General features: G+C 37.5%; 1 protein-coding gene and 1 pseudogene across 1 annotated transcript in view; one reads left to right on the forward strand and one right to left on the reverse strand.

Moving 5' to 3' along the window:
• The first annotated feature begins 1,368 nt into the window (after positions 1 to 1,368).
• On the forward strand, positions 1,369 to 3,060 carry LOC113238811 (annotated as a pseudogene).
• A 4,607-nt stretch (positions 3,061 to 7,667) lies between these two features.
• LOC113238809 (activating signal cointegrator 1 complex subunit 3) overlaps positions 7,668 to 26,733 on the reverse strand; it is a 36,706-nt gene continuing 17,640 nt past the window's right edge. The window contains exons 19-39 of the mRNA XM_026475654.1: positions 25,926 to 26,102; positions 25,373 to 25,598; positions 24,850 to 24,991; positions 24,555 to 24,666; positions 24,110 to 24,201; positions 23,631 to 23,707; positions 22,652 to 22,872; positions 19,481 to 19,583; positions 18,907 to 19,096; positions 17,204 to 17,357; positions 16,686 to 16,822; positions 14,591 to 14,807; positions 12,632 to 12,790; positions 12,325 to 12,466; positions 11,771 to 11,961; positions 11,096 to 11,286; positions 10,420 to 10,588; positions 9,855 to 10,142; positions 9,336 to 9,470; positions 8,620 to 8,815; positions 7,668 to 7,945 (exon numbers count right to left, since the gene is read on the reverse strand). Coding sequence (XP_026331439.1) covers positions 7,779 to 7,945; positions 8,620 to 8,815; positions 9,336 to 9,470; positions 9,855 to 10,142; positions 10,420 to 10,588; positions 11,096 to 11,286; positions 11,771 to 11,961; positions 12,325 to 12,466; positions 12,632 to 12,790; positions 14,591 to 14,807; positions 16,686 to 16,822; positions 17,204 to 17,357; positions 18,907 to 19,096; positions 19,481 to 19,583; positions 22,652 to 22,872; positions 23,631 to 23,707; positions 24,110 to 24,201; positions 24,555 to 24,666; positions 24,850 to 24,991; positions 25,373 to 25,598; positions 25,926 to 26,102 — 3,486 coding nt within the window. The 3' untranslated portion in view covers positions 7,668 to 7,778. The remainder of the gene's footprint in view (positions 7,946 to 8,619; positions 8,816 to 9,335; positions 9,471 to 9,854; positions 10,143 to 10,419; positions 10,589 to 11,095; positions 11,287 to 11,770; positions 11,962 to 12,324; positions 12,467 to 12,631; positions 12,791 to 14,590; positions 14,808 to 16,685; positions 16,823 to 17,203; positions 17,358 to 18,906; positions 19,097 to 19,480; positions 19,584 to 22,651; positions 22,873 to 23,630; positions 23,708 to 24,109; positions 24,202 to 24,554; positions 24,667 to 24,849; positions 24,992 to 25,372; positions 25,599 to 25,925; positions 26,103 to 26,733) is intronic.

Genomic DNA, 26,733 nt, shown 5'->3' on the forward strand with positions numbered 1-26,733 from the left:
TATCCGGTGATGTATGTAATTATTTGCTCACTATATTCGGACATTCGAGGCAACGTGCTGCAAAAATTATCGATTTTACAGATACTACTGATAATAGATACTACAAAACTGAAAAAAAACGAAACGTTACTAAACGTTATAACAAAAGTGTTATAGAATATTTTTATAATATTGCTAAGGTCATAATAATTTTCCTCCCTTTGTTTTCAAAATCGATTAAAATCGAGAACAGTGTTGCCTAACGCACCACTAAATGTTAAATTTGGCCAAAAGAATGTACAAGCGGCCGTACCCCGAAACTGAATGTATTATAGAAAAGTGCGTTTGTTCGATATTCATTTTTTTTTTTTTTTTTTTTTTTATGACATTAAGTAACGGGACGAACAAGTCGTGTGCCTGATGGTAAGCTACACGCCTGCCCATAACAGTTGCAGTGCCACCAAGAGCTTTAAATTACAAAGATATTGGGGGCACTGCCACTGCGCCCGTCACCCTGAGACATAAGTTGACAAGTCTCATGTGCCTGTAATTTCACCAGCACCCTTACCCTTCACAACCGGAACACAGTAATGTGACCATTACTGCTTGGCGGCAGAAATAGGTAAGGTGGCAGTACTTCCCTGGACGAGCTCTTTCACAAAGGATCACAAATATATCGCACCAAGTAAAAGCCGCAATGTATTACAAATCACGAGGCATACACTCGGTTGCATAATTGTTTTCTCGAAATTCATACAAAACCAAAATAATTGTTTTTAAAATAAATTAGGCATCTTCTGATTACAAAATCACTTTCCCATGGAAGGAAACGTCCCTGTTTACCCGTTTATTGTTATATGGTACTTTTGCAGTTTATAATGGCACAATTATGCATTTTTTGCGTTTTCGGCTGGTGTTTATCTACGATAACGGTCGAGCGCGTTCTGAAGTGTAGCAGCGGCAAGTAAGTGAATTTCACTTACTTTGGGCACGCGAAGTACGTACATTTGCGGCGTCCATCTAGATATACGTCTGTGGGTTATTGTAACCAGGTTATAGGGTCACAGGTGCTGTTCGAATCATTTTGATTCGATCGAACACGATCGACACACATCTAGTTCAAACTATTTTGATTGGGTCGATCACGATCGACACACGCCTGGAGTTCAGTCATTAAATAATAAATAGGATTTCGAAGATTTAAGATTTATTTTCTGTGCTCTTTAAACAATGCTATATTTTCTTTTATGTAATAATAACATAACTTGTGAACATAACTAAAAACTGACTGTGGCGATGATCGCCATATATTTTATATTATTTATATAAAACTGTCAGTGTCACAAGCATAGTGGTCGCCATAAAGGAAATAATAATCGAACTTCCCGCAAAAACGTGACAAAATTAAAGTATTGAAGAAAAATTACAATCTTAGATTTGGCAGTATAGCCAATTAGATGCATTAGCCTTAAACCCTTTCCCGAAGAACGAAAAATTTTACTACCTCCTCAAATTTCGTAGTGACCGTCCGTCAGTCAGAGACCCGTGTGTTCGTTGTATTTTGCTTTTGAGTTTTGTGATTATTAAGTTACGACTGCCTCCACGTGGCTCCAGGATGGTAAAAATTATATTTCTTCATCCCGATTTAGGGATTGGCGGAGCAGAGCGATTGGTACTTGATGCTGCATTAGCTTTCAAAAGGAAAGGGCATGAAATCGCGTTATACACGAATCACCACGATCCAACTCATTGTTTTGCGGAAACAAGAGATGGTACTTTTCCTGTAACCGTGGTCGGCGACTGGATACCTCGTTCCATATTCGGGAGTTTCAAAGCGGCTTGTGCCTACGTTCGCATGGTATATGCGGCAGTTTACCTATCCTGGCATGTTATCCCAGTGGAAGAACCTACATTGATATTTTGTGATTCAATCTCAATCTGTATCCCATTCTTGAAAATGGCCAAAAGACCCTTTCGCGTTGTATTTTACTGCCATCACCCAGACAAGTTACTGTCAACAGAAGGTGGGTTATTCAAAAAGCTGTACAGGGCTCCCTTGAATTGGTTGGAGGAACTAACAACAGCTCAAGCTGACAAGGTGCTGGTGAATAGCAAATATACAGCCAGGGTTTATCAAGATGCTTTTCAAAATATCAAAGAAGTCCCTGATGTATGTTATCCTTCAATAAACACGGAGTTCTTCAAAACAATAATACCCTTGCCGTTGAAAGAAGTGGTGCCAGTGGGTAATGACAAATTTGTATTCTTATCTATAAATAGATATGAAAGAAAGAAGAACTTACAATTGGCTCTGAGATCATTTGAGCATTTGAGACAAATGTTGAGTGAGAGAGATTGGAATAATGTGCATCTTGTTATATCTGGTGGATTCGATCCAATTAACCGAGAGAACATGGAACATTTAATAGAATTAACTGATTTAGCCGATGAATTAGACATTGAAGATAAAGTCACTTTTGTGAAATCTCCAAATGATGTTGAAAAGGTTTCTCTGCTCTACAACTGCAAATCTCTAATCTACACACCTTCAAATGAGCATTTTGGTATAGTACCTCTTGAGGCGATGTATTTTAGTAAACCTGTAATTGCAGTGAATAGTGGGGGACCCACAGAAACAGTGGTTAATTATGTTACTGGCTTTCTTTGTGAGCCAACTAGTGAAGCATTTGCAATGGCAATGCTGACACTAGTAACAAATCCAGAATTAGGAGAGAGGCTGGGAGAAGCTGGGAGAAAGAGATTTGAGACAAAATTCTCTTTTGATGCCTTTACTGAACTTTTAGATGGCATTCTATCACGAGAAAGGCAAATAATTTCAGAGGTGCGGGCTATAGAGGATGGTCGGAAAAGGAAATAGCAGACTGATCGCACTCTGACAATGTATGATCTTGTCTAAGAGTGCACTGTAGAATTACGACATTCTGATTTAAGCAAAAATCTCATTGTAAATTATACCTCATCAATGTATTTATTATAGGATTCTAAGAGTATAGTATTAGTGGCAACATCAGGAAATTTCATCACCATTAGGCTCAATTTACATTGCGGTGGAAGGGAAGCGTCAGTTTTGCCTCGCTGCGCGAGAAGGCGCGCCCGCGGTTGCTGGAATGCTCGAGCTTTCGCGAGCTTTCTCGCGACTTAGCTTTGAGGCTGTAGTATTTCGTCTTCATTTGACGTCGCACTGCGCCTGCCTTTGCGCCAGTTCCCTTCCATTCCATTCCGCCGCAATATAAATTAAAGGCTTATTCTTCAAAAATACGTGAAAGCAATAAACGTATATCAGGAAAAAATAAACTTAAACTAAATAAACTAGATGTATATTGATAAGAAATAGAATGACATAAAGTAAAAAAGCATGGAGTTGCTAGGAAACCAATTCTCAAGAAAGAGTTTTGTTATCAACACTTCCTCAACTTATTTTTTTTCTTTTCTTTAGCGAACACTTAAAGCCTCTCGTAGGCGAACAAACACGGGCTTGGCAAGACCTTTATTGCAAATGTGTGGTACTTGCTGTGTGGTATTTATGCGTTTCACATTAATGGTTCCGTCCATCACTAGCTCACGAACAGAAAAGTGACGGATGCGAATGTGTTTCGTCCCTTTATTCTTGGTTGCGAGCTGGTCGTACAGCAGTCTCTTTGTTCACACTGAGACTGGGTAACTCTTTGTAGAAGGACGCTGGTTTTGTCGTGATTTTTAGCTTTTTCCTTAAGCTTCTCAAGAACTCATCAGTATCAATCCGTCATCCATGTATAAGGCGAGTAAAATTTTGCGATCCCCGACCTTTTTAGTGTAAAGACACGGATATGAAGTACTTTGCTTGAAGTCTAGTTCAAAGACAACTTCGTGGATACGATCATTCCAACAACGGGGCGTTTGTTTAAGGCCGTATAGGCTTTTATGGAGTCTGCATACTCTATTTGAACCGTCTTTGAAGTCTTCAGGCTGCTGCATGTATATTTCTTCGTTTAGTTTTCCGTAAAGGAATGCTGTACATCGTTTCGTTTGCAGCAACGCTGATTAGATCGTATTGTGGGTAAATTCGTTGATATATTATACGGCTGCTGGTGATACTACTTTTATCTCTAGTTCATTTGATTTCATACCCTGAATTACCTGACGCTTTTCAGTCTAAGTATTTACTCTGTAGAGCGGCTTTTCATCAAATGTGACATCATATCAGTCCATGTTTATTATTCTCCGTTACCCATGTACCTAAGATAACCATCGTCATTATCGTAACCGACGAGTTTTCCTTTACAGGCCTTTTTGGAAAGTTTCTGTCTCTTTTGCTTGGGAATATGAGCACAACACGTACTTCCAATGATCTTTAAGGGAGTTTACATTTGGCTTCTTGCCATGCCGTAACTCATATGGTGACTTATTTTCCATTATTTTCGCTTAGAAGGGTTTTGATCGTTTGACCTGTATTTCGTACTTCTGCAATCATATCTTTTAGTTCCTGATTTACTTCAGACCTGTTTTTCATAAAGTTAATAAACGATAGCCAGATTAGTCATCTCGAAATAGTACGAAATACTGTAAGTTTGAGATTGAGTTGGGAAATGGTCCGTACACATTGCTATGTATGAGCTCACCGGTTTGTGACGCTCTCTTGTTCTTATACCAAACCTGTCTATGTGATTTTCCTAATATACAGCTTTCACTTACTGTCTCATCTATGGGAATCTATTCTCTATTCCTAACTCCCGTTTCACAAAGGCTCGAATGTGCCGCTTATTCTGGTGGGCAAATCGCTCATGATATAGTCGAGTCTCTGTTCTCAAATACTTGTTGACCATTACATTTTTGTCGGTAACCAACGATTTTGACAGTACCGTTGATCGAGATACTGCACTTTTCAGTTGTCGACATGAATTTGCTGTCAGGGTCCTTATCATGAGCCGCCAGGATCGAAAAAATATAGTTCGAAATACTTCTTTGAGCTATGCCTATCTTATATTTCCAAGTTCACCAATTAGGCTCAACTCACACTGGCGCAGAGTCGAAGCCTCGCGTCGCGTATTGTTTTTCAACTACAATTTTTGCTACAAAACTACAACTACTAGTTTTGCTTAGCACATAACCTGTTGCGGAGTGCGGCGGCGATTGAAAGCTTATTCTTCAAAAATATGTGAAAGTAATAAACATATAACAGGAAAAAACAACTTTAAATTACTACCTAGATGTAGGTGTACATTGACAGGAATTAGAATGGCATTACTAAAAAAAACGTGCAGTTGTTATGAAACCAATTCTGAAGAAAGAGTTGTTTTCAACAAGTCCTCTATGCTGACCCAATGCGAGTTGACCCAATTCCGTTTCCGGAGGGTTGTGAACCTTTGATATTTTCTTTCTTCATTAGCGACAGGTAATGCTATTAAACATTCACAAGCTTAGGCTAGGTACTAATCAAGAATTTAAACTATTGTCGTCTTAATTTAGTTTTTTTTATTGTATCTGTTAAGCTACATTTTTGCCCAGTATTCATACAAGTTCCAACCTGTTTTTTCATCATATGTCATCCCCTTAAGTTTAAGGTTTCTTTTTTCTTTTTGCCTTATGACTAGATCTAGGTTGATTGTCTAAAAAAGTTTGTATTAAAGTTACATTTAAGAGTATCAAACTGTTTGCCTGTCACTGCGGTTGTTACTTGATACTAGAGTCTATTAGAAAGTAAGGCTAAATGTAGGTATTTAAAAATATTTTTTAAATATAATAATTTATTTAAAAATGCTAAAATTGTAAAATGTTTATATGATGTTTGAGAGTGGATTCATTCAGGGGCTGCTCAGCACTTCGTCACTGCAATCATCAATTGTTATTTTGTGATCTGTATAATGCATGCTAATGCATGTTACTAAGTACACTATTTAAATGTTAGAAATAATTTTATAACAATTTATTATCAATTTTTGAGTTTTTATCTGTACAATAGAATTGCAAATAGTAGGTACAGAACAACGATATCTGTGTAGTCAGGCACGTCAGCACGTCAAGCTTGACACTAAAGGTTTAAATTTAACTCTATGGCGCTTGCAATAAGAACGGGCCCAAGTCCAAAGTGTCAAGCTTGATGTGCTCTTGACTGTACTAGCTTACTAGCGTACTAGATGCGGCGTTCCATACACACGCCGTGTTTCACTGATGCGGTGAAGACGCTACACATCATTTAGTTGGTTGTCAAACATTCAAGATGTCTGACGCCGATGCGGTCCTCTTAAAATTATTTTAATCTGTGTGTTGCTCACATTTCACTATTTAACTAATTGTGTGAACATAAATTTAAAGTTTTAAATTATACACATTGATTCGGTAAGTAATGTTTTGATGAATTTGTGCATTATAATATTTGATAATTGCGAAATACTGTAAAAAATTTCACACTATCCATCTCGTTTTGTAAGCATGTAATAACGCATCTTAAAACAAGACAAAACAAATCATAGATTAATAAGCAACAGAGTGTCCTGGCTACACAATAATAAAGTATGTGGGGCAACCTTCTTATCAGATGATCTCAAGCAATTCTTGTATAAAAAATCTATAGCGACGAGTTATACGACACCTTATAATCCTCGAGGGAACGGTTAAACTGAGAGGTATAACGGTATCATTATTGTTAGTACCGGTGATAATATGATTATAACAGTTACTAAGGTTACAATAAAAAATATAAAAAAAAGATTATAATTTCAACAACCCAACTGCATTTTTTTAGCTTAATTTGTTTTTTTTTAGTAATATAATAATTATAAATACTTAAGCTAAAGCCCCTAAGTCAAAGCAAAATAAAATGTATTGTGCAACGAATAGCGATTTTGCCAGACTTTACGTTAATTCCTGTTGTATGTAAAAACTGTTTGTTTTTTTTATAATAACACACTCAACATAGCCCTGCACTAGGGAAACCCTGTGTCGCAGGTGCCATGGACACATATAGACAACCACAAATTACACCCAAACTCACGAGAGAAACAAATGTAGGTCTTACAATTTTTCTCCCGGCCCGGGAATCGAACCTGGCACCTCTGCGTGGCAGTCCGGCATGGTAACCGTTTGGCCACAGAGGCAGTTAAACTGTGGATAAATATCATTGGTAAACATTCAATATTATTTGCTTGCCTTGCTCATTCCCAATAGGTATAGACAGTTCGTCGGTCCAAGTGTCCACGATACTACGGTACTGATACTCTTTGAGAAAATTCGACTCTAAAACAAAACGACACTAAGTGTTTTGTTTGGGACATGTAGTTGCTATGAATGTTCTTGTCTATAGATTGAAGTCGTTGGTACAGAGACTGATATTTTATGAATAAACATGGGTTACATACATATTGTGTATTCTCTTAACAACCTCCTTTTCTTAGTACCAGCGATAGCTAGCCATTTTTGAATTGGTTCTAGTAACCAATTCTAAAATGGCGGAATTGGTTCTAATAACCAAAATGGCTTATTGAATGTTTGAGGCCGAAATACAATTATTTTTGTTCAAATTGTAGTAAAATGTATTTCAAATTTTGCCAGGTGAAAACTAACAACAGCTTCTTTGGCATATGCCTGTATGTAACTCAATTAAATTTGTTTGAATATTCTACTTCAAACAGTGAACTAAATTATTGTGAAGAAGAAAAAACATTTTTAATTTATACATTTATTGATTGAAAAGAAAAATATAATATAAAAATTAAGTAAGTAGTAGACTGATTGACACATTGATGTTTACATACACTTCTAACAATTTTATAAATTAAGGTATGTTATGGGAAATTGATAAACTACGGCTTAATTACATTTTCTCTTAAGTGTTTCTTATCTATAGTGTCATATACCGTAGACACTGTTTCCGGCGGCAAGGAATCCACAATTTCAAATTGGAGGTCATATTGCTGATCGAGGCCCATGTAGCAGTCACTCATTATGTACACTGTGTATATAATTCGACCTGAAACGGTACAGCAATGTAAAAGGTCATTATAGCTTTTTTAGAAATTTTTTGTTTAATTTAATATGACCAACAGTAAGACAGTCCACTTGATGGAAAGTAGTAATCATTGGTGTCCGTCGGGATGGCTGGACCAAACGGGATATACATATCAAACCTATTTTTTACTATTTAGTACCTTTATTGACATACTTTCTACCTTAGCTCTAATGGAAATAAAGAAATAAAGTGGCCAGCCATTCTGACGTCAGGTTGGCTGACCACTTCACGTTTTTCATGATTCTAGCAGTATATAATTTACTTTTTTATATAACTATTTACTACCTAAACATATTTTTTGTTCACTATTTTAGAAAGCTTTAACAAGCTATTTAAAAATAATAATAAAAGGCCTTTGCACACGATTACTGACGACTGTATCCTGTTTGAATCGCGTTAACGTGTGTCATTCGTCGGCGCGTATGACATACACCGTGTGCATAGGCTCTCAAAAAGTATCCTTAATATTTCAAAGCCCAACCACTCAAAAAAAAAACATCAATAGTCCCTTTTCCACAGTTCACATTTTTCTCGGCCATCCGCGATATCTTTTCCAATATTCTGATATCCATGGAAGAATGGTGGTATTATGAAAAAACGTTATACTGGGTCAAATAAAACAGATTGGTACTGACCCGTTTGCGATGGAGTGTTGAAAGTGACCTGAGCCGTCCCTCTTGGTTGCACCCTCTTTAAGGCGTGCAATTCACGATATTCAACGGTGCCAAGGGTGATGAACCAGCCTTCGTTTTTCGATCGAGGAAATCGTGAACAAGCTATGTTGCTGGAATTGCCCCCGCGACGGCGCATTTCTACTAAGAGTGTATATTCCTGTAAAAATGAAATATTTTACCCATTCATTGTAACTAATAAAAACGGTGTCTTGACAGCAATTATTTTTTTCCCTTTTGCATATCCCGAATTTCTAGCCTAAGGTTGCCTGGAAGAAATTGCTATATAGCAATAAGGCCGCCTGTTGTACATTATCTTACTCTATATATCTTTATACCTAAGTTACTTTATTGTATTTTAACCAATGATTTTAACTGTAATTTTATGTGCAATAAAGAATATTTCATATATTCATTCAATTATTTGTTAATGTGGTGTTATTACTGTGAAGATTGATTCATTTTATTATGCCGGGGTAAATATATTGGGAAAGGTTTGCAGAACTGATCGAAGAATATTTTAAGTGCAAAACTGCACTTGGTCATGGACCATCAATAGAGAAATTGACCTCTTCGAACTAGAGGATTTCCTTAAGTTGTAGTAAATATTTTTGAATACGGTGTCCATTGAGGAGATCAGTGCGAAATTGGAACATTATTTATATGGGTTGACAAATTACCTGGTCAGCATGTAATGGCATCCAGCTGCTACTGGACGCAGGCTGTCGTATCGTCCTGTCCTGTTCGCAGTCGCTTTCAACCCAAAGCCCTCGCACGGCAAGTTTCACATCTAATGTTGGTAAATTGCAGATTACCTAAGTACAAAAATGTGATATGTTACTGATGGATCCATCTGTATTTAACTACGTAAATCATTTTGTACCATCTCTTCGCTCTAACATAACAATTCTGATCATGAGCAAATTTGTGAGAATCTTTCCACACTTTTTAAAGTTACAAGAAAAACATGAATAAATCGTGCACATACATTCATACATAAATACAAGACTTTTTTAATTGTAGTCAATTAAAAAGGACTATGGATGCTGATAAAACAAAATATTGAGAATTAACAAACAGTTTACAGAGTGCTACATAATCAACAAAATTGAAATTATTAACTAATATATTGCGTTATTGTTAATGAACATACTGCAGATGTATTATGGGGTTAGGAAAAACAAAAATGACATATTTACCTTATGGATCTCTGCTATTTGATTTTCTTCAAACTCCTTTCTCAAATATTTTGCTAACAACTCGTAGTTATTGATAGTAGCTATTTTGAGGCCGTTCAGGTGAGTGCAGGGTTTGTTTGAGTCTCGCGCCATTTGTAGAAACATGTATAGGTGCTGTGATTCTATGTATGGGAGTGTGGTTAGGGGTGAATCGCTCAACCACCGCGCTTGGATAATACACTGCATAAGCATTTGGCACGACAGACAGACAGTCAACCATCCGTACTCGGCCGTTACGTCTATCATTGCCTGTAAACAAAAGATAACATCATTATAAAACAGTACGGTCGGAGTAATTTCCGTAAATCCCTGATGCATAGGATCATTATGGTATGTAAAGCTGAAATGGAACAAAATTTTGTTTTGTTTTTAAGTACACAAGCACAAGATAGTGGCTGACATTTTAACTTTGAGAGAAATCATGTTGCCTCTGTTCATTTTCAATTTTCATTTGTGGTACTTAGTAAAAATAATTAGTCCGAGATCAGGTAAATGGTGTCATTGTCTAATACAGCAGTTTCCTTACTTGAATGATCCGGATAGTCTGGTCAAGTACAGATTTGGTGTCAGTGAAGTAGTCAGAGTTAGGTAGCATCAATCTGGACATATGCGCCTGCAGAAGTAGGAATGCTTTAACGTTGGAAAGGTCCAGTGTTAACGGGTCCACCGGCAAACGGCATTGTTGTGCCAATTCACTGCAACACATTATATTTACAAAATAATATATATGCACACATATTATACACAGAGCGTAACAACTCTTCAGCTGGTGTTACGATTAAAACTAGTTTGAACAAGACAAGAAAAAATTACAATTTTAAAATGCGGTCTATCTGAAATTTCTTTGAGGAGCATAAAGTGCTAAGTAAGGAATATGAAGTACTTTTTGATGCAATCTTACAACAAATACTTATTACAAATAAAAATCTCTGTGCCACCTCGTCGTCCAATTTATAAGTAATACTAAATAACACCTCTTAACAACTACAGAAATCTTAATGAGGGCGAACCTTTAGATTTAAATCATAAATAAAGTTCCAGTTCCAGCTAGAACCCGGGTCAAACCGTCTAGCTTGAAATCGAGCCTGACATACAGAGACATGTCAAATAATTTACTGTTTGAAAACAAATTCTGGTTAAACGAACGTTTCCAGTTTTATATAAGCACGTCCAGCGCATTAGTTTTATCAGGCGTAACTTACCCGTTGAGGACATCCTCATTGTGCCTAACGGGGAGTGTAGCGTATTCTTCGCAGTCGGACAGCACGCGCAGGAGCAAATCGATATCCATATCATAATGCAAATTGACGCTGAAATGTGCCATCGTTTTGTGCGATAGGTAGTAGTATGAAGCAATCCGTCCCATCCATGTGCTGTTCACAGTGCGTTGGTCCTGATTGAAAACAACAAATGTATAGTGTATGTAATAGCGTTATTTGAAAAAATAGGCCGATTAATTATATTTTGAATACTGCTATTCATATGAAGACTCAAGTAACTTCTCAGTTTTTATACATATACGAGTAATGTATATGTACATAGTATGGTAGTCTAACAAAAAGATCCTGGCATCGATTTTAAGGTTTTTTGGGAGCCACATCATGCATATATAAAGGTTATTTGGAAGAAATCCCTTTATGGGATAAGCTCGATTTTGTACATTAATATTTTAAATTGGTCTTAAAATTTGAAATTTACTTTGTGGTACTACAATAAAGTGTTTAAATAAATAAATAAATCTGATTGAAACGTGGTGGTTCGAAATCCACCTTTAGAGGAAGTTTAATTTTATACTATGCTTTGTTATCATGAGTATTTGTACCATATGGTGGAAACAAGTTTGACATTTTTATGTTACCGTGTAAAGAAAAGCTCACCTCTTCAATCTCGACACAATTTGCATTGGCCAAAACGTCTAAAGCAGATTGTACAAGTGTAGACAAATAATAATTGACGTCTTCTGTCTCTAAGCTTTCGAGGCTGTAGTAAGAGGGATTCTTCAGCAGACGCCTGAAGAAATATGTCCACGTTAAGTAGTCTAGGATATCTTGTTTCGTCTGCACCGTGCCTAGACAATAGGAAATAAAATTGTTTATTACCGTGGTATGACTGCGTGTTTTTGTTACGGTAATTGTTTCACGTCAAGTCGAGTGCAAGAAACCTGTCAGTAGTGAGTTGTCTACAGTGCAAAGTGTATGAGCACAACTTGGCTGGTTTAAGTTCATAATTTAAGGTTTTTAAACTTCTTTAAGGTATTTATGGTTTTAAAAGAGTAAGACAGGTAAACCAGTGCAGTCGAAAGCAAATAACTATTATAGAAAAACATGTACACGTTATTTACTTTCAAAAATATATAACGACATTGATTGGCTAAGTAATGAAACAAAATTAAGTAAATATGTACCAAATTGGTCAGTTTTTAAAAACATACCAGCAACAATTTCGGCGTTCAAATGTTCGGGCAGCACTTCAAGCAGGCTGGACTCGACGGGGAACGGTTCGTAAAAGAATTTTTTGTAGAAATTCTTTTTTTGTTCGTGGACTAGCACCACTGCTACTCCCATGTAGTCATACTGTTAACGGAATAGAGAAAATACTTATATATTTCTTACAAAAATGTCGTCTAATGTGTGTGTGTGTGTGTGTGTGTGTGTGTGTGTGTGTGTGTGTGTGTGCGTGTGCGCGCGCGCGTGTGTTTGTGTGGACGTATGTATGAGTACGAATAACAGTTAGTTTACCTGCGGCCGTCCTGCTCTGCCCATCATCTGAAGCACGTCAGTGATGGGCATGTCTACGTAGCGCTTCTGCTTCCCATCGTAATATTCAGTGCCCTTGATAACGACCAGGTGCGCGGGGAAATTCACGCCCCACGCCAGCGTTGCAGTGCATATCAGCACCTGATTACCACAAATAAGATAGTATTAAATTGCCAGTGTATACAGGTTTAATTGCAAAATATTAACAACCTCGGTGGACTATATTACTAAAATACATTATAAACAACAACTTTTGTTCCACGACTAACGCTGATAAGTCTGTGCGGTAAGAAAAGAAAGAACTAGCTTAAATACCAATCCGATGCAAAACGAAGGAGCGGCGGTCGGGGTAGTTAGGGAGGACGTTTGCTCGTTTTGGACTACTACCTTGCTACCAAATACAGATCACAAAAATTTAAAATTTGTTGTTAATGCGGCAACAATGAGCGCCCCGCGCCCTCGCCCCGCATCCTCGTCTCACGTGTCGCCCGCCACGGCCGTGCGCGCTAGCGCAGCGCCCTCCGGCACGCGCCACTTTCCTTCAATCGCGGCCCAACCCGCACGTCATGATAATTTTTAGTTACATACATTTTTAAAACTAATTGCAGAAACGTAATAAATTCATACAAAATTCCAAGTTGTCGTTCTTCTCTCCGTCCGGCCTTTCCAATTGTTTTTACTTAATTTTATTGTGATTTGAAAAAAAGTCGTGGAACAAAAGTTGTTTAGTTTGACGTGGTTGTTAGTATTTTACAAGAAGTCTTTATGGATGAAAGATGTCATCACTACTCATCACACTTCTGTCTTTTTTTTTTTGGAAGCCCATTTACTCCTTTGCTATAGAATAGTGGAGAACGCGAATCTACAATTTTAGTAGTAGTAGAGTTCCTTGTGAAAGAGTTCGTCCTGGGTACCTTGTACCTACTGCCACCTAACCTGTTTCTGCCGCCAAGCAGTAATGTCTGGTGAAATTATAGGCACATGGGACTTGTCAACGTATGTACCAGGCTGACGAGCGTAGTGGCAGTGCCCCTCAGATTTTTGCGATTCAAAGCTCTGACTGGCACAGCAACTGTTATGGACACGCGTGTAGTTTACCATCAGGCACACGACTTGTTCGTCCAGTCAAAGGGTCTTGGTTCTCATTTCTCACAATAGCGATCAGTAGTTACGGTTGTACCAGATATGAGGAAGCTATGACAGATTACTCCGCGACTGGATCACCACAGACACAAACAATTATTCGAGGGTGTTTTTTTGGACACAGTTTGGTTTGCTTTCAACGTTTAACCACTGTGTGGATCGTTTGCAACTACCACAAAGAATCACCTCTGTGCCATTAATACAAGTATCAACGCAAGCTGGTCGTTGTATTGCGGGTATTATAGGTGTAGTTACTTATAATCGTATTACTAATTTACAAAAAGTCTGCATTGAATTGGTTTTAAAAACAGCCTTTAACTAGTCATTATGGACACTAGTTATCCACGAGACTAATTTGTCCAGTTAAAATTTGCATTGCTGAATTGGGAAAAGCAATTGCGTTCGTTAGTTGAATCGGTTAGTTGAATGCCATATCGGAATAGTATAAACAAATTGTACGAATTTTAGCAACAACAACAGCTGTGTCCATGTTTGATTTCACAGTGAATGCAAAATTAACCTAAATGAAAACCAATGAATAACGTGAAAGGTTTGAGTAAACATGTATAAACATATTTCTTTAAATAGTTTCAAATCTGAATTTTCCACTTCACAGTGGTCTGAATTTTATGACAGCAATTTCATAAATTTACCTCTAATAATGTTTCAAGAATTAATACGTAATTATTATTTTTAATCCAGGACGAAATTTCCTTTAATTTACTTTCTAGTGCAGTAGTTTAGTCAATCTGGAAATATCAAAACGTTTATTTTATCAAAATAAAACATAATATTTACTTGAATCTTCTGGTTAACAAAGAGCTCTTCCACCGTGGTTCTATCACGCTCATGCAACCCGGCGTGGTGGAGCCCGATGCCGAAGGCCAGCGTGAGTTTCAGGTTCGAGTCTCGGATGTGTGCTAAGATTTGCTCCATTTCATGTTCTTGCATGTGAAGCCATTGCTTCGGGTTCTCCTCGGCGGCTAAATATGCGATTAGGTCCAATGCTGTGAGCCTAGAAATAATTTTATATGTGTTACGAATAATATCTAACTTAAGAACACACTGAATACTCTATATGCTTTTAAAGACATTCTTAATCAAGGCATCCTTATTAAGACAAGGAATTTCATTATAAGCCTTATAATCTACGCTTAAGCGTAAGTAATTTTCTATTCTTTATTTAATTTTTATTACAAGTATCTACTAAAATCGGGAAAGGACGACCTCTTAGCGCTTAAATACAATAAATACAAAAAAAAAACACATTCTAAACTAGCTCATCAAATTACACAGGGCGCACTATAAGTTTCCGGAACTGGCCATTTACATAAACAATATTTAAAAAGTAATTACAACGTTTGAAAATGGAACTCTTTGGCTGTAGAATATAGGTTGTTTCATCTGACTGTCACTTGTTTTTACATTGTGGCGTCATTTTAGAACTTGGTTGTCTACGTCATCATGGATTTAACTCGTAAAAATTTTCGTAGTATGATTTTCTACGACTTTAAGTGTAATTTAAGAGCTCAGCGCAGGTTCGCTTGGCTTCAAACTGCTTTTGGCGATGAAGCACCGTACAAGACGACTATTTATAGCTGGTTTGCAGAATGCAAACGCGGTCGTGTGAATCTCAGTGACGAATTTCGTGATGGTCGCCCGTCCAATGGTGTGAACAACAAAAACATCGATGTTGTGCGCCGTATGATCAAAACAGACAGGCGTGTGACATACCTCGGGTATCTTTAGGCATAGGCATGAGTTAAATACAATTCATACTACACAAACATTTGGGTGTGAAAAAGCTGTGCTCTCGGTGGATCCCACACAATTTATCTGAGGCTCAAAAAACGGATCGCGTCACTTGGTGCAATGCCATGCTTATCAGATTCAAAGAAGGAGTGTCAAATTTGGTGTGGGACATAGTAACAGGTGACGAAACATGGATTTATAATTACGATCCCAAAACAAAGCAGCAATCGAGCGTATGGGTCTTTCAAGATAAGCCGAAACCAACCAAAGTGGCGCGCGTGCAAAGTGCCTCTAAGCGGATGATTGCTTCTTTTTTAAATAAAACTGGACATGTGGCTACTGTTGCTTTGGAGAATCCTTGTACCGGGAATAGTGATTGGTACACGACCATTTGTTTGCCGGAAGTTAGGGAAAAACTCCGTAAAAGTAACCGTAAATGCCGTATCATCGTTTCTTCATCTTCATCGTGAATTTTTGAAGGTGAACAACGTTGATCTTATGAACCATCCCGCGTGCAGTCCCGACCTGGCACCTTCTGACTTTTATTTATTTTCAAAAATTAAGAACCAGTTACGCGGTCAACGATTTTCGTCACCTGAAGAGGCTGTCGAAGGGTATGAAAAATATGTTTCAGAAATTGTCATAAATGGCAGGATTGCATAGTGTTTTAAAAAAAAAGTGCATTAACGCTAACGGAGAATATTTTGAGAAACAATAAATTCATTTCTGACCATTTATAGTATTTTTTTCTTATTCATTCCGGACACTTATAGTGCGCCTTAAGTATCATCAAACGATTTGATAACGTCACTTCGTTCTTTTTCCGGGTCCTTCATATCATTATAGAACGAGATAAAGAATCACGTTGTATAATAATAATAATAATAATAACACGCACTCATAGCTCCGCACTAGGGAAACCCTATATCGCGGGTGCCCTGTATAGACAACCACAAATTACACCCATACTCACGAGAGAAATAAATGTAGGCCATACAAATATTTATTCCGGCCCGGAAATCGAACCCGGGACCTCTGCGTTGCAGTTGCAGCATGGTAACCGTTCGGCCACGGAGGCAGTTATCACTGTGACGTAGGCGTTCGCCGCAGCAATAAAATCGATGCTTAAATTGTCACGTACCTTGTCTGTCGTCTACTGGAGACGAAGACCAGGGAGGGAGCGCACGGCGCATGTGTGCGGATGGCCATGAAGGTGGGTTTATTCATTGTCATCATGCGCGGACAGTAGTGCCGTCCGGGGAATCCAGAGACGTGAATCTGCCGACCATACACATAAAATGGATTTTCATTGACGTAGTAGTCAGCGCCAGAATCACAGACACACCAGCGTTCTCTAGTGTTGGTATTGTGTAAACCACTTTTTCGTTTGCTAGTCAGCGCTGAACTTATATGAAATATTCTTTCATCGCAACATTCTGTGTAAGAGAGTAAGGGTCGTATTCTAGAACTCTACTCAATGCTTAAGTCAGGACTTGAGTATGATTCAAAGCACTAGAAATCATACTCAAGTCCCTGCCATTAGGGTCGTATTTCCAGTGCAATCCTGACTTGAGCATTGAGTAGAGTTCTAGAATACGACCCTAAGATTTGAATTGATGATTAATAAAAAAACCAATAAAGATGTTTATTATTACATACCTGTAACGGTACAGGTCGCACCGAAGGTCTGAAGTTGTAAAGCCCCATTTTGCCTATGTTGAGCCAATCGGCAAGATCGACTGCGTTGGCCAGAGCGGTTGACAAGCCGATAATACGTAGCTTTCGTGACGTGTGCGATTCTATGAAGTTAGCTCTGTACAAATTCAAAAATATTTTTAGTTTTTAAAAGTTACCTTGTGGGGGTGGAGAGCTAAAAAGTCGGGGCAGAAAGAAATTGAGAGTGTTAGGACGTGGTAGAGTGAGCAATGTAAGTGTGAAGGTGAATATAGGAGAAGATGGAGACACGGAGTTGAAGGCCTCTGCCCTCGACTCTTGGTGACTGAGGACCGACGTGCAGAACCGAAGAGCAGCGAGGAATGACGACGAAACGGCGGTGGTAGTGAAGCAGTGGATTATATCACTTCGTTCTCGGAGGTGGAGTACTACTTCATCTTGAGCGTCGGTTTCAGTTACTCCTGCCGCTCCAAACTCGCTTGGTGCTCACCTTCACACAGTCCAGGTAGGAGGAGCGTAAACGTGACGCAATCGAGGAACTAGTCATCAGGTAGGCGCGTAAGCGCAGTGGAAGTAAGGATAGGTGTAGGGCTTCGAAAAGGTGAGACTTTGTATATTTACTAGATCTATATGAAGACCAGATGCCTCCAAGGTCGGCACAAAAATGACGAGCGTTTAGGTAGAACGTGAGAGAGCACAGAAATTCGAATAGCCAATTTTGAATTTGAAATGAGGAGCCAAAATGTGAGCGGCTAGAAGCTGAAACGCTTCTACTGCTAAGATTGCATATCAATGAGTAATTTATAGGATAATCTATGGAAGAATAGATTGAAGAGGGGTAACATATCTGTCAATCAATGTCAACATATAAAAAAAATTGTAAATACGAAATAAACATGTTTATCAAGTGAAATTGATGAAATAGTACGTAATTAGCATTGGAATAACGAATAGCAAAATTCGGATTAAAATAAAATTCGGCATATTCTATCAGTGCGATAGAATATGCCAAGGTCGGGAGATCAGACATGAAAGGTGAGTAATTGTCAAAGTGCGAGAAATAGCTTACAATAGCAAATTTAAGTAATTTAGACACTATTATTATAGTAAATATTACTTGGAACTCTTTTAGGAAGAAGGAAAGTAAGGGCGTTTCCTAGAAAACGTATAATGAGAGAGATGAAGATGATAGGGGGTTCGTAGTTTCACACTACAATCTTAACAGCACGTAACCCGTATACGATTATCGTTACTTCTAAAGTTAATTTGTCTACACAAAAAATTACATGTTATACGTTTTTAATTTTTTATATAATCTCAATACAGAGTACTAAAAAGCCCACCTCAAAAGTCATTTATCCTCTTTCCAACAAAAATTACTTAATTTATTATTACTTATTATTAATTATTCGCGTAACATGCATTCAAAAAAGAAAGTCGAATTGAGAACCTACTCCGTTTTGGAAGTCGGGTAATAAAATAATGTCTCCATGGAGCTTTTGTTGAAATAAAAAAGAGTGACACCTGTGAGTGTAAATTTCAACTGACTAGATACAATAGACATACCCGACAAAAATATTGTGAAGAGAAATACAATAATTGTATTATATTTTTGACCTAATGTATAACTATATCTCATCCCACCGCAGAAAAAAGTACTGACGCTTAGTCATGAACTTGTCACTAACCTTGAGACGATTACTTCGAGCACGGGTCCTCTATCCTCGCCCAGCAGATGTATTTCATCGATTACGATGAGTGACACGTCCTGTACGTACTTTCTGGTTTGCCATGATCGACTGATGCCGTCCCACTTCTCCGGTGTTGTCACTATTACACGCGAATTCCGTATAGCACGAATGTCCGGGCTCACATCACCTACAAAACAAAATAGGTTATTTCATAGCATGCAAACCTCAAAACTTCCTAGCCTATATAAGCTAAGCAGGTGAGGAGAATTTACTGACAATTTTATTCCTACATTACATTTCAGGACTTTCGTGATTATTGAATTAATGGTTAGAAAAAAGTTGATGGGTTTTTTAGTATGTTCTTAATTTGTATTGTCATGAGACATGAACTCATGTATTGTTGTGGAGCTTTAAAGATCCAAAGTCTAAGGGACTACAACTGCCAAAACGGAGAAGGGAATAAATCTATTTAAATAACTATAATAATAGGAATTTGTTATCACCTAATCACCAAGCGTCAATAGCTTAATCTTATTGGTAGTTTAGACGCAATTTGTATTTCATGACATACCTGTCAATTCAACAACGTTCATTCCAAGGTTTCCTTCTAAGCGCACCTTCCAATCTTTGATTCTCTCTTTGACTAACGCTTTCAAAGGCGCTATGTATACAACCTGAAAATAACAAATGCTTTATTAAATTCTCCTTATAGCTGTGCTTCCAAAATATAACTTAGAAAGGTTATTCTACAAAGTCTTCTACCCCTTAAATATTATACTCTACTAACGAAATTACCTATAAATATACGAAATAACAAAAAAAAAGTGTTTATTTACGTTCATTTAAATCTAGTTTACAGCAAGTTTGCTGCGAGACTCCATTTAAGTAAAATAATAATAATTGTATGTGCTAGGCGAAGTTCTATGTGACCAGGTAAGTTAAGACTAGTTAAGTTACAGGTACCAAATAAATTTGCAAAATATGTAGGAGTACAATACGTCTATTGTGAGATGTCCATAAGGGATTCAATCCGTTCATAATTTAAAGTCTGCTGCCAGTCTGCCATTCTTTGTTAAGGACCATTGTGAAATAGTGTTGTTTGCTGATGACACATCTTTGATTTTTAAAACAGACAGACATGACATTAACTATGACCATATTAATGATACCCTCTCTAAGGTAGTTTATTGGTTTAATGCTAACAATTTATTGCTTAATGCCAAGAAGACAAAATGTGTTAAATTTGAATTATCTAACGTAAAATCGACTAGTTCAAGCATAGAAATAAACGGAGAAAAGTTAGACCTTGTTAATAAAGCAGTCTTCTTGGGAGTGACCTTAGATAGTAAACTTCAATGGTTTCCACATATATCGTCTCTGGCCAGCAGATTAAGCTCCGCTGCATACGCAGTCCGCAGAATACGTGAGCTTACCGATGTTAGTACTGCTAGACTAGTTTACTTCAGTTATTTCCATAGTATAATGTCCTACGGGATTCTCATGTGGGGTAAAGCGGCAAATATTCAAACCATATTTGTATTGCAAAAACGAGTCCCAATTCCAAGTCCCAAGTCCAAATTCATGGTACCACGATTTCGTTTAGCCAAGGTAAACAACTCTTTTATGGGGAACTGTATACGTTTTTTCAATAAGATTCCGGAGCATATATTAAGTTTATCATTTCCTAAGTTTAAAAACTACATTAAAAATATTTTGATCGAAAAATTATATTACAAAATTGAAGACTACGTGTTGGATAAAGATGTATGGAAAGGCGACATGGCTCCAGAATCCACACAAATTTGATTCAAAGTGTATTCCATAGCATTTAAGTTTATTTGAAAAGAGCATCCCTAGAGTTTCTTGCTTGTTCTTCTCAGGAAGGTCAGCGTAGTGAACGAGCAGTAGCTTAAATGTGACGTTTTCAAGTGTAAATTTATTTTACCTATGGAAAAAATAATCTTTGACTTTGACCAGTCATATACAACTTTTTTCCAATCGTGGATCTATGAGGGTAAATTAAGAGATTTTTATTAATTTTAGTGTACAGGTGCACGTCTGTTAAATTGTCTACTAGCAAAGGTTGTTTTTAAAGTATAGTAGGAAATCACAAAATAGCACATCCTTTTTTTACTATGCAAGGGTCATAACTTTGAGTTTTGTGGATCCTTAAAATCACCAGCCCCGTAGAATGGCTACGCATGGAATTAGTTCTGATTGAGACAGCCAATAGCGCGCGTTTATTCCAATTTTATCGCGCGCGTCGTGACTATCATGCGTAGCTATGCTAAGGGGGCTGAAGTATACATATATAATTTTCGCACTATCAGGGCTTTGGCAAACTTATAGAGGTCATCAGTGGCATATCTATAGGGTTTGAAATACATTGCCTTCAGTAGTGATCTCTGAGCTCTTTCTAAACGTATGAACAGCTCCACCCCAGATTGGGATGCAGTATGTTAGTACTGATTGAGCTAAGGCAATATAGATTTTTGTTATCAGAATTTTATTTGCAGAGTGCCTGAGCGTTTTAAAAATCCAGATATTTTCCTAATTAGTAAATGAGGGTACCATGATAAATGACGCTGTTATCAACACCGAGGTACTTAGTTTTATCAACCTTAACAATGATTGGGCAAACACAGTCTTTGCCGACGATGTCACAGTTGGGAATTTTAAGAACGAAGTCCTTGTCTTGTTGAATACTGTTGCGAATGTAGAAGCAATAATTCGTTTTTGTAGTATTTAATGTAAGGAGATTAGCATTAAGCCACTTAGCAACCGTTTCCAGTCTCAAATTTGCATTAATACGCACCCCCCTCCCATGTATCACCAGTAAACACAATCGCAGTATCGTCATCATAATGTGATGTTATTAGCACCCGTGCATTTTGATAAAATGGCCAGCTATACAAAAACGTATTTTGCCTTTCGTCTTTTAAGTTTATTGTTTTCGTATCTGACAGGTAACAGTGAGACATATTTTCAAAGATTTACAAGTTTCATTGACAGTATTCGTTGTGTCAAGCAGACTATAAACTAACTATGTAACAAATTTTCTTCAAATCTGTTCAGCTATTTCAGTATAATATAATTCGCAATTAACCATCGCATTGACAATATTAGTGAGAGTCTTTTTTCAAAAGTTAAAGATATTTTAGATTTTAGAAATTCAATTGTAAGTACTGTAGAGATCGCATGTAATGGCAGTTCGCTGAAGTACTGTTGGGTAATTTTCCGAAACTTTCAAATAGTAGAAATTTCTACGAAAAAAATCCTCAAAAATTGGAAACATTGGAAAAATATAATTTCGAAGGGTCATAATTATATTCTACTAAAAGCCAGAATATTATTTAGATTTATTATTTTAGATTATTATTAGATTAGACAAAAACGAGATTTAACATGATTTCACAACAGCGAAAAAACCACCACCTGTTGTTGGCTCTATCGTTTTCATTCAGTAACTTCAACTTTTGACAGGTGTCAAATGTGGAAAAATATTTATTTAATGAAAAATAAGTTTTGAAAAATTGTTTTTTTTTAATAAGTAAATTTCAAAATGGAATATTGTCCATTACCCAACACTAGCTGTAAGGAAAAGTTTATTCCACAGATTTCATTACATAATATAACGTTGGTTTAACTATCGTTTCGTACGTATTCATGATAAAATATAGCAGTATACAATAAAGTTATTTCCATCGCCTTAGTATGATATTTAATGACGTTACCATAGTACCTTGCAATTAGGGTAGTGGTTGAAAGCACGAAACATGGCGACCTCGGCCACAATGGTCTTTCCGGAACCCGTGGGGGCACCCAGAAGTACGTTGTTGTCGGTATGGTATAAGCAGTGGAAGATTTGCGTTTGGATCGGATTGAAATGCGTGAACTTATATAGAGACTCGTACGCTGGATTCTTTAACGCACGCACTGGTAAAGGTCTGAGATACCGAAGATCTGGAACAACATTATTTATTCATTTAAGTGTGCAATAGGATCTTCAATTATTTGATTTTTAGTTTGGGACTTAATCATGTATAAAACACATTTTAATTACCTGGATCTTTCGAACGTATTGCAACGTCCATGATCTCGAAGGAACTGACGAGGCGGAGGAGGCATATTCTAGCTCTGTGAGTATTTCTAAATACCCGCACTTAGACTTCATTATTTATTTGTGCACTAGGGTGTCGTGAGTGTCGTATGTCGGTCTAGTGACAACTCTAGTGCACAAATAAGTAATGAAGACCAAGTGCGGGTAGTTAGAAAAACTCGCACGGCTAGAAATTACTGATATCCGCCTCTTCAGTCTCTTCGAGATCATGGACGTTGCAATACGTCGGAAAGTTTGAGGCAATTGAAAAATGTTTTATAGACGATTAGACCTGACCTAAATATCAAATAATGTGTGAAAATCGTGCAAGTTTAAATCAAAGGATCTTTAATGGAAAAAAATCTGCTAGCAAATTTAAAATCGCACAATGAAAACTTTAGTCATAGTATTTCCACATGACACAAGGAAAACAAGTTAATTAAAAGGTGTTGAATAACAAACGTGTATGTCATTTTCTTCCTACCATTTATATTACAATTAGCAACTCGTTGTATTAGTTAGATATGAATACAAAATACGCGAATATGTCGCGAACAAATAATTAATTATTGACAGATGTTTTATAAATGAATTTTCTTTCAGTTATTGGTGGTATGCATACCCGTGTGTGGAGGGTGGGTTTCGGGCAAAATCAAGTGTTGGAATGTTAGAGGCAATACGCTCTCTGAACCGAGCCACCTGTAATAAAGTAAATAGGTATTCAAAGTCGTGTTATTACTGCTATCATATAACTGACATCAGCGCCCCGAAATCGAGAACGCCATCTGTTAGGCTCTTTTCACCTTGTACAGGTTGACCGCTAAACGTCTGTTACATTGTCAAAGGCTCAACTAGCAACTTTTACTAAGGCCGCCTTCTGGAATCGCGGAAAAAATGTAGGTCTTCCTTACATAGAGTCTGGCATTAACAATTGATTTTTATTCGACATGTCAGAGGGGTACCCATAGTAACAGTTGTTCGTATATTAATAAAGAATCACCATCTAAAAATGTTGCAGACCTTTTTGAGGTCGCCCTGCATAATGTCAAAGTTTCATTTCTGATAATGTGTTATGTATGATAAATAAACGATCGTACTGACCGCTCGGACGTAGCTCGGATGTAATATTGGGGTGGCATCGGCTCCAATACTGGAATGGTGATTATTAATTCTTGTGGTTCCCTTGACAGTACCTGTAATGTTATTTGATCAATATTAGTATACCAGTAGAGTTAAGATCTAATGTTTTATTAAAATTAGTTGTTACGAGCACTGTTGCGGTTGATATTGATCAACCCCAACACACGCATTGCAGCATTGGCTTCCGTAATACTGTAATTACCTTTTGTTATCCATGAATGATAAAAAACTGGGGTACGTCTACCCTGACCGCGTGTTCGGCTGGCAGTGGAAACTGATAACCTTCAGTGTTATATATATATATATATATAATTTTTTGGCAAATCCGATCAAGCGATGACTAAGACAGATGCAGACAGACATACTCTAAAGCCCCTACTTATAACTACGAAATAATGATACTCACTTGTTTCTTTGCCAGAAGGAAATATTCGTGATAATACATTATGTCCGATTCGGGGTCTTCTACCCAAATCCAGAATGCTTCGGGCGCTTTGCCGTGGTACTTGTCATTCCATCTGAATAGTTAGGAAAAAACCAAGTTAAAAATACACTTTTTCTAATGATTTATTATAAAAATAATACGTTTTCTGGAAGCACAACTTCTGAACTATTCAATAACATAAAAACAAATTAATAATTTAAATAACTATTTTTTAGTACTTTAGAGAAACAGATAGTTACGATTTTAGTAGATGTACCTAAAATCGGGTTTTATGAAGAGTCGGATTTTCATCACAGTCCTGGTGATGGGCTGCAGGCTCGCTTCCATTTCTAGCAGAGGGAACTCTTCTGCACACTTTTTCAATTGCCTCGCTGTTTTCGGGTTCCGGATTAGGTCGCCTGGAAAAGATTATTGAGCCAAATTAATATATGCCAGAGTCGTTAGATATGAGGATGAACCTTTAGAAAACTCTTCCCCGGTGTTGGGATTTTGAACAAGAACCGCAAGAGTAAAATCAAACACAAAATTGAAGCTACGTAATGCTGATACTGAAATTTTATACTGGTACATTGTAAATTCAACTGTAACAATCATACAATTTGTGTTCAACTTGATAAGAGCTGCAAGCTCGTTGTGTACCTCAGTCGGTCTGTTATTTAAACAAAAATTATTCTTCTTTTATCTACAACCCTCGCAATCGCATTGATGTGAAAAATGAACATTTTTAACGCCAGCATTTCAGAGTAAAAATAAATTTTATTTTCAGTCGAAATACTTACCAAGCTCTCGCCAATCCATCTCTCTAATCTGATCAGGTCTCAACATAGGATATTCTATATGTTTTAAGATTTCGTTGGGGAAACAATTGAATTGCCGCATGTCGCTATGGAAGTCCCACAGTTGTAGTTCTAGCATCTTCGCCATTTTTAGGTACAAAGCCGCCATGTATGCGTTGTTTTTGCGCAGTGTTATTTCGAATAGTGCCCGGACTATGCGCACAGCGTTCTGCCAGAATATGACACAAATTTTAAGTAGATGCAAAAAGAAATGTATTACAATTTTGAAGCCAATTTTGTGCGTGACGTCGTTTGTTGAAGATGATTAATGATTTGAGATAATTTCCCCATGTGTGTTTGAAATCGGTGCAGTTTTTAATTTTCATATAAGTACGATTTTCTCGTTTCTGATTGGATTTTTTAACAGGATTGTATTGTTCGCTTGCACAGCCATTTGATAAATTGTTCTTTAAATTTGTGAGGTAACTTTAAATACAAATAATGTTAAGTTTAGCCTAATGATCGACGATGACGAAACGGCAGAATCAAGTTTTACCTGAGTGATATAGTTAAGATCCGATTGCAGCGAGGATCCATTGACGCGCCCGCGTGACAGGAATGTCTGCAGCAGAATGTTTATCTTCCAGTGTATGTCTTCTTCTTCGTCTTCTATCCGTATTTGGCAGTAGTTTTCCTGAAGCACGCGCAGTTCTGATAGTTCTTCTTTTCTTACCTGCAATTTGTAATGTTACTACGAGACTGATAGGTTGGCGACACAAGCGCCGCGGCGGCGCGCGCGCGGCGTTTTTTGGTGTTGTGGCGCCTCAAGAGTTACGGCCGTAACACCAGCGGTGCAAATGCAGCCCATCCGGTGTCAGCTACTAAATTTCGTAAATTTGTACAGATTTGCGGCAACGCTTGTCGCCGCTGCCGCTGCATCAAGCAAAGACGCGAAGCGTGTATGAAACTGTGTATACAAATGCAAGGGCGAATACAACTGCGGCGCCGCAGAGGCCTGTAATTAGCCTTAAGAACCATGCGAGTTTATGAGAGACACGACTGGATTTGTGCTTAACTAGTTCGCACGCGGTGACACTTGTAGCAGCGCCATTGTGGAAAAATGTCGAGAGATAATTCCTTCAGTTGCCAAGTGTCTGAGAATGATGAATTGTCGATCAATTATCACAAAAAAATCGTCTGTTTAACTGTCCTTCGGTACTAAATTCCAGGACTCGTTTATTTTACCTATTAGAAGTTGGTAGTCAATAGTCAATGTTTATTTATTGGTCCAAAAGTCGTGCACGCCATCTTGGATTCAGAAATGAGTGCCATATTCGTAATGAGCACCCCGAAATACCTCGAAA

Source organism: Hyposmocoma kahamanoa, unplaced genomic scaffold (assembly GCF_003589595.1).
Source record: "Hyposmocoma kahamanoa isolate Upper Pololo Valley unplaced genomic scaffold, ASM358959v1 98263, whole genome shotgun sequence".
Lineage (NCBI taxonomy): Eukaryota > Metazoa > Arthropoda > Insecta > Lepidoptera > Cosmopterigidae > Hyposmocoma > Hyposmocoma kahamanoa.